The sequence below is a fragment of the Nelumbo lutea genome, chromosome 3 (genome assembly GCF_056320005.1).
Source record: "Nelumbo lutea isolate HS-2025 chromosome 3, American lotus-T2T, whole genome shotgun sequence".
NCBI classification, from domain to species: Eukaryota; Viridiplantae; Streptophyta; class Magnoliopsida; order Proteales; family Nelumbonaceae; genus Nelumbo; species Nelumbo lutea.
The window spans coordinates 47945490-47961024 of record NC_142686.1 but is presented as its reverse complement, the minus strand read 5'-3'; the positions used below and the strand labels follow the sequence as shown (position 1 = coordinate 47961024).

Sequence of the window (15535 nt, the reverse complement as noted above, 5' to 3'; positions counted from 1 at the left end):
ATTTTTTTCTTTGTATCATCAAAATCCATGGTATTGACACAAATGGTGTGACTTTGGATTGGCAAGAAAAGAATAGCTACTTTTTCTTCTCCTTGTAAATCTATTGTGCTACTTATTCTTTCTCTCAGAAGAGGATTTAGAGTTCAATTTTGGAAAAATCCTTGCAGAGGGAGGGGGCTCTACCTTAAAGGACAAATTTCTAACATTTCTATTTTTATCATAATATTATCCTTGCATAGTGTCCTACTTCTCAAGATCTTTAGTAGGTATTTCCTAGAAATTTGGGTTTAGGATAGGTCTGAGGGACAGGGAGTTGGATAATTTCGTTGTTTTATTCAATCTTTTGGTAAGGGGTATTCCTGTGCTTTTGAGTCTTTGGTCCCCCTGTGCTTTCCTGTACTTCTCGAGATCTATTTTTATCATGCTTTCCTGTGCTTTTGAGTCTTTGGTCCCCCTGTGTTTATTATCACTATCCTCTTTTCCTATAAAAAGCAGTATGGCTTGGTCTCACTCCCTTGAAAATATGGGCATAATCTTGGGTTGACCCCTAGTGAAACCAAGAAATTTCACCAAATCTCGCCAATATTGTGAACTGTGACACTAATTACAGAATTGCTTTCTAGAGTAGTTTGATATGATTTCAGTTTTCCATTTCATATGGTTAAGCTCTTACAGTTTGGCACTTTTCCCCTTCTATGAAGAGGGGAACTCATTTGGTGGTGTACTTTCCTTGCTACATTTTGAGGCATTTGAGGAAGAGAAAATGAAGATGTTAATTGGTGGTTTGTCTTTTATGTATATTGAAGTGGAAAATTTATCACTGAAGTTTTCACTTTTGGCGTGTGGTTTGAGTGTCACTGTGTCTTATAGTTTTGGCAGAATGACAATTGAAGTCAATCCTAGTATTGTTGTTGGGTGGGCAAACACCAATTGATGTTTGTGGAGGTTTGTTAATTTACTTCTGGTGCTTAAGATTCAGGGTGAACATCTCATTCTGTTGAATTTTTAGGCCTGCTGATTCATATGTTGATTTGTTTGCTAAAATTAATAGTTTCTAAACATGAAAGGTACTGTTGTTTCATCTAAATATTGAAATCTTCTTCTTTGTTTTTTTTTTTTTTTCTTTCTTTTTCCTTCTTTCCCCTTTTGTTTTGGGGATGCATGCTATACTTTTGCTCTCATTCAATGAACTCATTTATGTTATTGATGAATCAAAAGTTTGAGAATGGTTCTATTCTGTTCCATTAATTGTGAAATGGCTAAGCTTTGTATTTGGAGGTTTTGGAAAGTGGATTTGGAGGTTTGGAGTGGAAGAACACTGCTGGTGGAGGAAGCTTATTGCTTCCAAGTATGGGCTTCAAACGGGGGAATGGATGACTGCTGTTACACTTCCCTCTTATTGATTCTCTCTATGGAAATCCTTCATGAAAATACTCCCTATTTTCCTAAAAGGAGTGGGTTTCAAGTTAGGTTATGGGAGTAGAGTTCGGTTTTGGAAGGACAAATGGCTGAACAAGGTTTCTTTGAAAGAGGGTTTTCCCCTTTTGTTCTCAGTGGCTGAGGATAAAGAAGCAACTGTTGCTGACTCCTTCGAGTTAGTTCGAGGTGAAGTGGTGTGGAAGCCCAAGTTCCAAAGGAATTTTCAAGACTGGGAAGTGGCTGAGGTGGTGAACTTGCTGAGTAGCCTAAATAGTTTCCCCTTTCAACCCCAGTCAAGAGACCAATGGACCTGGACCTGGACTGCTGATGGAAAATTTTCGGTTAGATCCTTTGCTGATGGTTTGACTGGTGGTAGGAATGCAGACTTCCCTTGTAGGCAAATTGGATCCCTTCATCCCCTTCTAAAATTTATTTCTTGGTCTGGGCCTCTGCACTAGGAAAATGCCTAACAAGAAGCAACCTGGCTAAGAGGGGATTCAGCTTAGAGGACCTAGGTTGTGGAATTTGTGGTCTGGTCGAGGAATCCATGGACAATATCTGCATTCATTGTGATATTTCTTGGAGAATTTGGTCCCATTTCTTCTCTGCTGTGGGTGTATGCTGGATTATGCCGAGCACTGTAAAGGATCTGGTACAATGCTGGCACCTTCCGGGTGTATCAAAGAAAGGCAAGTTCATTTGGAGATCTATCCCTGCAGCAGTTATCAGCACTATATGGTCAGAGAAGAACGACAGAATTTTTAGAAAGGAGAAGAAGAACCCTGAGGTGTTGATCCAATGTATTGTGGCTAGATTAGCATCCTGGTTATCAGTCCTTCCTGAGTTCTGTAATCAGAAAGTATTGCTGATGTTTAAGTCAGTTAGTTTTTGGGATCCCTGATCTCTTTATGAGGGGGAGCCGGCTTATGTTTCTTCCCTCTTTGTATGACTATATTTTTCATTAATAAAATTTACCTTATGTTTTTCAAAAAAAAAAGCTTTGCATTTGATGTTCAACTTTGGTAGGGGGAAGGTAAGATATTGAATTAACTAATCATCTTTACGTGACTACTTTATTTCTGTTTTTAGAGGATGTGAACTTTTCTTATTTGCTGTCATTTACTCCTTCAATTGGGTTTTTGGCTGTTTTTGGTATGTTACTAACATTTTCTTCTTCTTGTTCTATTTGCAGGAAAACTTGTCCTCCCAGGAGGTATCCTTGGTCATCCCTTGTCTTGTTTAGAAGATATGACATCAGTACATACTCTGCACTTGGCAATTAAAGTCACACACATATACACAAGTGTATACATGAGAGAGAATACACTGTACCGAAATAAATGCAGATGCACATATGCCCATTTCTGCTTCTTGAATTTTCTCGCTTTTCTCTTGAAAAAATCTTCGTAACTGACTGCTGTGCCTGAAACCCAAAAAAACATGCATTAGTAACAAACACTGAACTCACAGTATTTAATGTGGTTTGGGGATTTGTGCTTGTTGATTGAGGCATGTGGTATGTATGTTGCTGGATTTAGGAGATGGTTGGGGTTGTGTTTGTAGGGTTTTGATTTTCCTTTTTTTATTTCTTGTTGTGGCAGGAGTGAGGTGGATGAGGATTGGTGTTGAGCCTTTTCTTTGTTCTTGACTCGATGATTTCTTATCACCCCTGTGAATTGTCAAAGCAACAATTACAACCCTAGGACACAACCTAATTTATCATGGAATTAGATTTTTCTGTGAGTTCCTAACTTGAATGCAACTGAGAATATATATGCAGTAAATCAAATAACAAAAATATCCCTGTATGGCGGCACTTTACCAAGGCTCCATAGTCCATGGGAAACTTCACTAGAGCTGAGCTACTGCTGCATGAGACTTTTTAGAAGGCTCCAACTGAATAATATTGACGTGGAAGGAAATTCTTGAAACATTATGTGATGGATTAGAAATAGCAATCAAGGGACTTGGCACTACAGGTATATTCTAAGAGAACTGTCATTTGAAGGAAGATAAGGATTGGAGTCACTTGGGTTCCAAGAACTGCCAAAACCTTTGCTGATTCTTTAGCAAGATACAGTCAATAGGGAATATATGTTTTGGGGTGTAAGCATTGGGGGAAACTTGTAAGAAGTTTTGAAATGTAATGGGGTTAGGCGGTGAGGACTAACCTAACATAAATCCATATACTTTGTACATTAACATTTTTTTTTCAAGGAAACCAACAAACTTTTCTGTTACCAATCAAATTTCATATATTGTTTTAGCTGCAGACCCCCCTCCCCCCAGGTGGGGGCATTTGACCATGTTTTAAAATCCTTAGAACCCTTTTTTAATGCAAGAAATTTGTTCATCAGTAACCTAGATTTTTCCTATATCATAAATGCTCTCTTATGCTCTAATAATAAAGAGGTCTCTTTTGTTCAAACTGTTTGAAACCATGAAGTTTGATTTTCAAAGTTTCCTTGTTCTATTTTGAGCATAAAGAAGATCAAAGAAATGCAAGAATAAGAAGAAGATGCAGCAGCAGGCTGAAACTAGCATGGAGAGAACATAGGGGAAGTAGAGAAATGGAGAATAAGCCTATTGTAGTTGGATAAACCAAACAAGAGAAGCAAAAAATTCAATGTTCAAAATAGAAATGTTTAGCTTAAGAAAAAAACTTCTTATTACTTTGTACAACTATATATTGACAAACCAATTGGAATTTCGTTTTTTCAATTAAGAATAGTAAAATTCTAGAGATTGCAACTTAACCCTTTTCTTAAGACACCAAAACAACCAGAAAAAAACTCAAAAAAGAAAAAAAAAACAAAACAAAATGTTTTTAGATGACTTGATGGTACAATTGCATCCTTGTATTCAGGACCTATTGACAATAGGAATTCAGTAAGAGCAGAACTATTTGCTGTTCTCCAGGGAATAAGAATAGGGAGGAATCAACATATTAACCGGTATTAATTGGCTGATAGTAGAAGGGAATTCAAGAACTGTTATTGGATGCCTCAAGAATGGAAGTGAGGTGTCATAGCAATATAGATATATCATGAGAGGGATCAATTTCTTGCTAGAGAAGTGGGAACAACTTTCAGCTGGATTGAAAGACCTTGTAACTGTTTAGCAGATTGCCTTGTAAAACAAGGGAGTAGAAGATCTCAAATATAGGGGATTATCACTGAGATGGATGACTGAAATGTAAATATGAATGATGGTGGTGGGTTAGTTAGCAATGCTGGCCTAAATTGTGTGATGTGAAGCATGTACTGTATATGTATTTCATTTAATTCTTATAAATTAATAATTTATTTCAGCACTGATAAAAAAATAAAATGTAAATCACCTACAAATTATGAAATTGCCACTGGTTCAAGAATATGAAAACTCTTTATTTCTTTCTCCATAGTTTCTTTCCCTGCTTCCCTGTTTGCATTAGATACTGTTGCAACTGCCATCATCCAATGAACATAGAACATATTTGTCATACTACTTAGGTGGAATGCAAGGTTTTTTTATATCCATTATTTATTTATTAAAAAAAGAAAATCAGAATGCTATAAACACTTGATGAAATGAACATCATGATGAACAAAATCAGAATACAAGCTTCACAGTTATTACTTGCAACTCCTCAATCTCATGTCCTATTTCTGAGGAAGAAAATAAAACAAGATCAAACAGGGAAAAACATATTGAAATTGTATATGTAGGATCCTGTTGGAAAGACTGAACATATATGTTGACCAAACACATGATCCACCATTTTCTAATAGTAGGAATCTGCTGAATTAAAAAATATGAAAGAAAGTGGTTTCTTAAAGAGAGAAGGAAGAGAGAAATAGAAGAAGAGAAGAAGAGAAGTTTGAAAGAAAAGAGAGCAATAATCTGGCCACCCCTTTCACTTATTATTTATACTAAAATAATAGAACAGTACAAAGACAACTATGCCCTTATAGGGTGGCAAAACATAAAACAGCATGTATAACACACAAAAACATAATAAAATTTGGACTCATATAACTACTATGGTCCCCACCTCCTATCTAACAACTAACATAAAACATCTACTCAGAAAAACATCATAAAACTAATTAATCTTCAACACTAATCGAAACACCAAAAGAATCATGCATTTAACAAAATTATTTGCAGTTAATAGAAGTAATAAATAAATGAAATACACACACACACATCCCAGAGACAAGGCACAGCCATCTAATGAGAAAAACTGAACTAGAAGAGCCATCTGACAAAGTGACAAAATAATCTTGATCCTTTCAAGTTATGGAAGATTCAAGAACTTGAGTTTCTCAAATATTTGAGGCTTTGAGCTTTAGCACTTTGGTAGCTTGCGATGGAATATTGAACAGTTGAGCTTGAGTTTTTTGCTCACTGGAGTCATTGGCTTTGAGCTTTTCAAAAGAGGGTTCCCATGCTTGCAGAGAAAATGGGAGAGAGAGAGAGAGAGAGTGGGAGGCCAACAGACTATAGAGAATGAACCCTAAAATCTGTCTTTTGTCTCTTTTTAATTTTGTACTTATATCTTTGTTTTATGTAGCCACATTGTTGGCCTCATTTTTTAAAGAAATTTATAGTTTGCAAATTGCAAATATTTGGTCTTTTTTGGAAATTTGTGAAAACTTGCTAACCTGTTGAATAAAATGTAGAACTTAATGTTTTTCCCCAATTCATGGCTTATGCAAATAATTGGTGAATTTTCTAATAATGGTGAAAACCAACTTAGTTGAACCAAAGTAAGTACTACAGATTTATAAAATTAGAAGCTTTTGTTTTATTATTTTAACTGCTATTTTCAGTATGGTTTTTTTCGGTCTTAGTTTATCATATATAAGGTTATTTTGTTTATTCTTCAACTTTGTATGACCCTGCTTACATAGTATCTTCTTCTTACCTTGTAAATTAGTGATAGATATTTCATGAATCAGGGGCTCTACAGGATGTTCTCCATTTGCATGATGTTCTTGCTAGAGTTGCTCTTGCAAGACTTTGTCATACAATATCTAGAGCTCGTGCATTAGATGGTAAGTGTGTTTCTAATTCTTCATGCTTTGAAACAAGTGCTTTCATACCTTAATGGACAAATAGTTGATATGACCTAAAATATTGTCTATACAGAAAGACCTGATATTAAAGCTCAGTTTACATCTGTACTCTATCAACTTCTTCTGGATCCTAGTGAAAGGGTTTGTTTTGAGGCAATTCTGTGTGTATTAGGCAAATTTGATAGTGCAGAGAGGTATGCGTTTTCTCATGCAATTTCTTCTACTCCTTTTATTTGTTTACTTCATAGAACCTGAAGGTTGTGGATTTATTGGGTTGATAAGATACTCTGACATTCACCAATTGAAGGACTGAAGAACGAGCTGCTGGGTGGTATCGGTTAACCAGAGAAATTCTCAAGTTGCCAGAGGCACCATCTGCATCATCAAAGGAAATTAATGTTGAGTCTAAAGATGGCCTTCCACCAAAGCCTTCCAAAGATAAATCTCAAAAATCAAGGCGTCCTCAGCCTCTTATCAAACTTGTGATGAGAAGGTTTATGAAGTTCAAATTTCTTTTTCTTTTCTTCTATGCTTGGTTTTTGTTCTGGTAAGATTCTTGCATGATTTGGATGGGAGAAAATGGGTGCTTGAAGTGTGTTGAATTCCAGAGATGCAATTAGAATTATTTTTTGTTTTCTCATTCATCTGAATATAATTATAATTTTGTTCTCTTTTTCCCTATCTGATTTGTCCTTAGGTTGGAGAGTTCTTTCCGGAGTTTCTCCAGGCCTGTACTTCATGCAGCAGCCAGAGTTGTGCAGGAGATGGGAAAGAGTCGTGCTGCAGCATTTGCATTAGGTGTACAGGATATTGATGAAGGAGCTCATCTTAATACATATTCTGAAGCGGTTGATGCAGTGGATCCAGATCTTAGGGAAAGTTCACAATCTGAGGGTAGTCCATCCTTTATGTGTTGTGGCTGGTCTCTTGCACCCCATCCTTCTATTTGATCTTTTAGAAAATTTGGATTGCTGTCTGATTTTGTCACTTGAAGTGTTAGAGTTATCTTGTTTTTGTCATCTTTATTATTCTTTTTACCTAAATGGTAACAACGTGTTTGTTGTTTGGTCTATTCCACTTATTAAGGGTCACAGCATAACATATCAGGATTTTGATTTTTTCTGTTAGCCTCTTTGTTCCATTTCTTTTGATGAATAATAATAAATTTATTAATTCAGAAGCTGATTTAGAGTTGTGAATTCATATAACATCCGAGGAAGAGGCGCGAGCTGCAGCCCCTCCTTGAATCTTACAAGTAAACTAGGAAAGAATTACAGGAATCACAGCTGAGCCCAAAACAATTCTTCCCTATTTACCCCTTGCTTGGCTAACACATCTGACAAAGTATTTGTTGATCTCCCCACCCACTGTAAAATGACCAACATATTCCTTGTCAACCAATTGAATTTCTTCATTTCATTCTTGTCGCGCCATATAGCCTCTTCAGGATTTTTCAATCAACCTACCACCACTTTGCAAACCAACCCAGCTGGTTTGCAAATTGCACCCCTTGTACAACAGCTAATAGCTCTACCCTGATAGAGTCCCCAACTCCTAAGGGACCTAAGTAGAGCAACAAAATCTCTCCCTTCTCATTTAAGCACCCCCCATTCCGGAAAATCCTGGATTGCCCATGTTACTTGCATCAAAGTTCAACTTCAGTGAGCCTTCAGATGGAGGAAACCAGCTTGTAATTGCTTTGTCCTTTGGGGATGAAGACCTCTCTACTGCTGATCAATTTCTCCAAAGATCATTATAAGAGAATTGATGAAAGATTTCTAAGGTCTTCAGCCAAGGTATTGCCCCTATTCAGCACACAGTCTTTCAATTCCTAACTGCTCCTTTCCCTTTCTTGAAAAATTCTAGCAATTCTTTCTTCCCAAAGAGTCCAAATCAGGGCAGCGCGAGCACATCTCCAATAAGTCTCCCTCTTTTTGTAGGACAAAAGAAACTAGAAAGGTTGAAGAGCATGCGAACTTCTGATGGTTGGAGGGATCCAAACAAACCTGATTAAGACAACATAGCAAGGCAAAGGGAGATTCAATTTCATCATCCCTTAGTCCTCTACGAAACCCGAAATCCCAATTAGGATCTAAGGGTGTTCCTAGTGATGAGATAAATTTTGAGACCACCTCTTTTTTATACAAAGAAATAGAAAATAGCAAAGGGAACAGGTCCTTTAAAGGGGTGTCTCCTACCTAGATATCCTCCCAAAAGCAAACAACATTGCTAGAACAAACTTCATACCTAATAAATTTGAGGAGTTGAGGAAGGGTGTTGTGATTGGCCTTCCAAGGTGTTGCTAGGTTGGCCTACCTTGATACACCAGCATCCCACCATTCTCTGATCTCCCATGAATGCTTCCCACCATCTCATGCCACAACCTCTCACTTTCCAATGGCCATCGCCACAACCATTTCCCTAACAGAGCTTGATTTTTTTTAGTCACCCTCCCAAGTCCCAAACCCCCCTCTTCTTTATTTCTACACACAATTTCCCAATTAACCAAATGATCATTTTTTTCTTGTCTCAGCTCCCATAGGAAATCTCTCATCAACTTCTCCAGCTTCCTAGCTTCCCTAGCTGGTATCCTAAAGACAAATAAAAAATAGGTAGGTATGTTAGCCAAGGTAGCTCTTATTAAGGTAATTCTCCCTCCCAAAGAGATATAATTCATCTTCTACGAAGCTAATCTCTTTTCAAACTTTTCTACCATTGGGGTCCAAAATCTACTCTCCCTAGGATTGGCCCCTATGGAAGCCCTAAGTATGACAAAGGCCAAGTAGAGATGGAGCACCCAAGACGCTCCGTAATAGCCTCAACCTCTCCTACCTCCAAATTTATACCCGCTATCCAACTCTTTTCCATATTTATTTTCAGATTTGAAATACCTTCAAATCCTTTGATTAGCTCCTTTAGGCTTGCTACCTTTTCACTAAAACCTCATTCACAAAAGATCATTAGGTCATCTGCAAACTGAAGGTGGGTGACTGGGACTTGGTGTCTCCCTATTCTCCAACCCCTAATGGCATCTTCACTGTCAGCCTTAGTAATGATCCTACTAATCGCATCTGCTACTAAGGTAAAAAGGAAGGGTGAGAGTGGATCCCCTTGCCTGACACCCCTGCAAGCTGGAAAAAAGTCCCTCAACATACCATTCACTAGAATAGAGTAGTGACAGGTACTGATACACCCAGATATCCAACTACACTACTTGTCCCCAAATCCACAGTTTCGCGTCACCTCTAATAAAAATTCCTAGTCCACCAAGTCATAGGCCTTTTCAAGATTCAATTTACAAATGAAACCTCTCTTCCTAGACCTTTTCATTTCCTCCTCACACTCATTCACAATTAGGATCTGATCTGTTATTTGTCACCCTTGAATGAAGGCCCCTTGGGTTTCACTAATGATAGAGGGGAGAATTGCTTTCATCCTCAATGAAAGCACTTAAGCCAGGGTTTTATAGATGCTTGTTACCAGACTACTAGGCCTATAATCTTTTGGGTGGTTGGCATGAGTCTTCTTAGGTATCAAAGCCAAAAAAAGTGGCATTGATTCCAGGGCTTACTACATGATTGTCTGCAAATTCCTTAAAGACTTCAACTAAATCCTCTTTCAACACCTCCCAACAATCTTGATAGAAACCCATTGTAAATCCATCTGGGCCTAGAGCCTTGGATCTATCCATTAGAAAGACAACTTTCTTAATCTCTTCTTCGAAATCCCTTCCAACCACCTTGCCAATCCGTCCTCAATTTTTGGCCATTCCACCCCTTCCACAATTGCTCTCTCACTCAAAGGTCTTCTATAAATTGATTTGAAGTGGTCCACAAAATTTTGGCTATGTCATCCTGGTTGGTAATCACCTCCTCTCCTATCTCTATCTTGGCCACAAGATTCTTTCTTCGTCTTCCATTTGCCAAGTCATGGAAAAATCTGGTGTTCCCATTGCCTTCCTTAATCCACTTGTGTCTAGATTTTTGTCTCCAACTGATTTCTTCCCTCAATAACACCTCTTCCAAATCCTTTTTCAATTGTCTCCTTAACACTCTGTCATCTTGGATTAACCCAATTTGAGATTCCTTTACATCCAAGTTTTCTATTCGAGATATTAGGAACATTTTTTGCTCCTCAATTCTACCAAATTGATCTCTATTCCACTCTTTTATTTTGGCTCTCAACATCTTTAACTTTTTATGAAACATGATCCCCTTCCAACTTACCCCCCTCACATCCTCACCCCACCATTCCTTCACTTTTTCACAAATTCTGATGGGTAAGCCACATATTTTCGAATCTAAAAGGTTTGGTTCTAGTAGGAAAAGACTCGGTACCTATCTGGATAGGACAGTGATCAAAGGTGACCCTAGGTAATCCTCTAGCAACCAAGTTTTCCCTACTGTTCTCCCAGGCTAGGTTAAATAAGAATCTGTCCAACTTTGAACACAAAGGGGTTTCCTGAAAGTTGGACCAAGTGTAACTGGCTTGCAGCAGAGGTATTTCCTTCAACTCACAATTTTCAATAAAACCATTAAATCTCCTCATGCTTATTGTAATTACCTGTTGGGGATTACTGGTTTCTTCAGAGAATCACTCAAGGCTTGTTTCATAGATCATGCTCTTCTCACTATCCTGCATGAGGTCATACATTTGTTAGTTCTGTCATTTCCAGGGAAGACCCCAACATGAACTTATGTTAGCAACCTGACAGTAACACTTTGTTATTCAGGTTTGGAACTGGCCATGCAAGACGGTAGCTTGACTCTGGTTTGAGTTGGAAAGTTGTTATTAATCAGATATGTTTTTTTTTGTTTTTTGCACTTTAAGATTTATTTCTATAATTTTATACAACTCTGCCTCTAGAAAGTTTCTGAAGAAATATGCCTATAGACTTGGGAATATCATGTGGCCCATCTTGAAATGAGGGTTAATCCATATTTTTGTCTTTAACCTGGTTGATCTATTTAGCTATTCAGAAAAACCACTGAAGTTCTATTTGTTTCTTGTAGTTTTTCAATACATGGGTTCTATTTTTGCTTTTATTAGCCAGTTAACAGTGACATTTCAATCCTATCGGTTCTAATCTCCTCTTTATACAAGACATGAAACAGAGTTGGTTTCATGTTAGTTTGCATGGCTTAAAGCCATCCAGTCATTGGTTAAAAAGAATGGAAACATGTTCATTTCTTCAGTTCTAAAATGACCTCATTCCAGTATTCTATAGGTAACTGGTAGAGGCTCCATTTTGGATGTTGAACCTGTGTGAAGAGTGTAAAGAAAATTCAAATGAAGTTATTTGATATTATATAACAATCTTTCCTTAAAATAATAGGTTATTATTCAGAAAATAATGAGATATTATCATCATCATCATCATCATCATCATCATCATCATCATCCATATTCATGAGGGTTTGGCAAAAGTTTTAATGCTGGCTACCAACCGTCACCCCTCCTTTATCCAAGCTTGAGAGTGGCAGTGTAAGACAAGCTCACACTGATGGAGTTAGGGATATTATTATGAGAAACTTTTATTGCAAAGCTGGAGCAGAAAGGAATATTGGTGTAACAATACTGGCTCTTTACACTGAATTTCTCAAATATTCAAACTTTGGGTTTATTATGAGAACCTAATGAAGTCATTGTATTTTGTGTATATGATATTCTCAAGTAGTTTTGTCCTTGTTTAGCATCATACATCTTGTAGTGTAGTTTTTGTCTTCTCTAATTTTCTTTTTCCTATTTGTAGCTAACAGAAAGGCTTCTTCAGTATCTAATAGAAGCAATGGCAAGGATACCATTGCAAGCCTATTGGCTTCTCTAATGGAAGTAGTGCGAACAACTGTAGCATGTGAATGTGTTTATGTTCGAGCAATGGTCATTAAGTCTTTGATTTGGATGCAAAGTCCACATGAATCATTTGAAGAACTAGAATCCATTATTGCATCTGAGCTCTCTGATCCAGCTTGGCCGTCGGCAATGTTGAATGACATCTTACTTACATTGCATGCAAGGTTTAAGGTATTGGATATGTTCTAATGAAAAATTATTTTTTTTTATTCTCATTTCCCTCTAAATGTGCTTATTTTTTCTTGGAAATCATAGCATAATTCATTCAATTAATTCCCAATTTTCTGTTTCTTGGTTTCTTTAGCTGGGGATCACTCAGCTAAGGGCTGTTGCAGTGGAAAATTCTTATCTGTATATCTTATCAAGAGTAAAAACTATAACAGCTATTTATAGATATTAGATGTCTATGGTGAGGACCCATTACTATTTAAAAGGATAACCATACCCTTATGATTAATGTCTTGGAAAATGACAAACTCTCTACAAGTATTAGGCGGTACGATATGTGCTAGAATTCTAAGTTGAGCCAGTTCTTATGCATGCTGTGAACCGAATTGAGAGCAAAGAGAAAACAGAATTAAGGCTGTAAGAATAGTCGACCCCCACCCCAAAGAGTCTCTTTTATATTAATGTGATGAAAGGTATGTACAGTTACAAGAATGCCCTTACAGGGCTGAAAGATAAGAACAAATAAAATAATAAGAGTACGATACTGTACTTAAGAACAGTATCAGTTTGCCCTTAAGAACTGATGCGTAGACATCAGCATCAGTTTGCCCTTAAGAACAAGGTGTCGACTTTTAGTCATGGCCTTGGTGAAGATGTCGGCAATCTACATGTGAGAGGCTACATGAGGAAGAGATATGGACCCTGCAACAAGAAGGTCTCTAATAAAGTGACAATCCACCTCGATATGTTTAGTCATCTCACGAAAGACAGGATCAGATGCGACCTTGATAGCATTGGTGTTATCAGCATACAGAGGGATAGGAGTAGGAAGAGGAGTAACAAGATCCATGAAAAGAGACTTCATCCAAACAATCTCGCTACATGCAGAAGACATAGCTCTATACTCCGCTTCAGTAGAAGAGTTGGAGACAGTTTGTTGTTTCTTGCACTTCTAAGAGATGAGAGAGTCACCCATGAAGACACACCACCCAGTAGTGGATCGGTGAGTGTCAGGACAACCAGCCCAATCGGCATCAACATAAATCCTCAACTGTATGGATGATGAGGAAGAGAAAAATTGTCCTTGAGAGGTTGTGTCTCGAACATAACGGATGATGTGGCGAACAACAGTGATATGAGGTTGTCGTGGGGCAGAGACAAACTGACCGGTGACCTGAACATCATGTGAAATATTAGGCCTGGTCATAGTGAGATAGATCAGAGAGCCAACAAGCTGACAGTACAAAGTAGCATTAGGAAGGAGGTGGCCTTCGTATTTAGATAGTTTGACATTCAGCTCTAGGGGAGTATCAACATGTTTCTCATCAGTAATTCCAGCTAATTTGATGAGATCAGAGGCATATTGTTATTGACAAATGAAATACCCTCGACTGCTACGATGGACCTTCAAACCCAAGATGTAAGAGGACCCAGGTCCTTCATGTGAAATGAATTATGAAGTAAGGACTTTAGCTCACAAATCCCATCATGACCATCCCTAGTTAAAAGCATGTCACCAACATACAATAAGAGGATAGTGATACCCTGGGGTCTTCTCTTAACATAGAGAGAGTAGTCAGAGGAACACTACTTATACTCATCTGCAACAACAACATCCCGGAAGTGGTCAAACCAAGCCCTGGGTGCTTGCTTCAGACCACATAGAGACTTCTTTAGGCGACAGACACGTGAAGGATCACTGCAATATCCAGGCGGAGGTTTCATGTAGATTGTCTCCTTTAGTTCACCATGAACAAAAGCATTCTTCACATCTAGATGGTAAACAGTCTAGGAAGGAACAACAGATATGGCCATAAGAGTCCGAATTGTGGTGATCTTAGCAACTGGGGCAAATGTTTCTTCATAATCAATCCCATATTCCTGACTGTATCCTTGGGCAACTAACCGGGCCTTATATCGATCAAGGAAACCATCTGACTTCAGTTTGATCGTATAGACCCAACGACTTCCAACAATAGAAGCATCTAGAGGAGCTAGCACAAGATCCCAAGTATCATTCTCATGGAGGGCTTGAATTTCGGCATCCATGGCTTCTTTCCATTGAGAACTTCTAATGGCTTGCTGATTAGATCTAGGGGTATCTGTGAAGAAAGTATAACAGAAAAGGAACTATGGTTTGAAGGAAGACCATAGCGGTTAGGAGGTCGAGAAATACGGGTAGAACGACGAAGTGGAATAACCAAACTACTATCTGAAATAGGAGGATCTTGGGTCAAAGTATCACTTACAGGGGGTACCGAGGAGGGATGCTCTGGATCGGGTGGAAGGGGGGTTGTAGGTGCAGGGATCGAGACACGTCGTCGCTTGCGGGTGAAGACAATAAAATCTCTCTCAGTGGAGGAAGTAGTTGTGTTGTCTGAATCAAAATCTTGCAAAACAGAGATGAAAGGAGTAGACAATCTAGCAATCCCAACAAAGAAAGAGATATGTTCAAGAAACACAACATTCCGGGAAATCCGAATACGACGAATAGCAGGATCATAGCACAAAAATCCTTTGTGGTTAGGACTATATCCCACAAAGGCACACATAGCAGACTGAGCAATTAGTTTAGATTGTTCACGAACAAGAAGATGTACAAAACAAAGACAACTAAAAACATGAAGACTAAAGAAATCTCGGGGATGACCAAAAAGTTTTTGGAAGGGAGAACTGTTGCCTAGAACAAAGGAGGGAAGAAAATTGATCAAATACACAACTGTACTGGCTACTTCTATCCGAAACGAAGTTGGAGCATGAGATTCTTGTAGTAATGTCCGCACAACACTGAGAATATGTCCATTCTTCCGTTCAGCCACACCATTCTAATGTGGTGTGTCTGGGCAGTTGCGCTGAGACTAAATTCCATAACTCTTAAACTAGCCCTAAAAGTCTTAATCTCTATATTCTCCCCTTGAATCTGAGGGGAGGATAGTCACATTGCACTTGAACCGATTTTGCACCATAATATGTGTTAGAGAATATCAACCTATTCAAAGACCTCATCTAACAGCTTGCGCTTTTAGGTTGAATGG

At 38.1% G+C, this 15535-nt stretch overlaps 1 protein-coding gene across 4 annotated transcripts in view; it reads left to right on the top strand.

Annotated features, from left to right (window-relative positions):
* Window positions 1-15535, top strand: part of LOC148864781 (uncharacterized) — a 140271-nt gene that overhangs the window by 74698 nt on the left and 50038 nt on the right. For 2 of the 4 annotated variants that reach the window (XM_088976179.1, XM_088976178.1), the window contains exons 9-14: window positions 2612-2632; window positions 6363-6458; window positions 6553-6673; window positions 6787-6972; window positions 7177-7373; window positions 12232-12503. In XM_088976179.1, the coding sequence (XP_088832305.1) occupies window positions 2612-2632; window positions 6363-6458; window positions 6553-6673; window positions 6787-6972; window positions 7177-7373; window positions 12232-12503 (893 nt within the window). Of the gene's footprint in view, window positions 1-2611; window positions 2677-6362; window positions 6459-6552; window positions 6674-6786; window positions 6973-7176; window positions 7374-12231; window positions 12504-15535 lie in introns of all 4 variants that reach the window. The other 2 variants (XM_088976177.1, XM_088976176.1) reach the window with 1 other exon arrangement.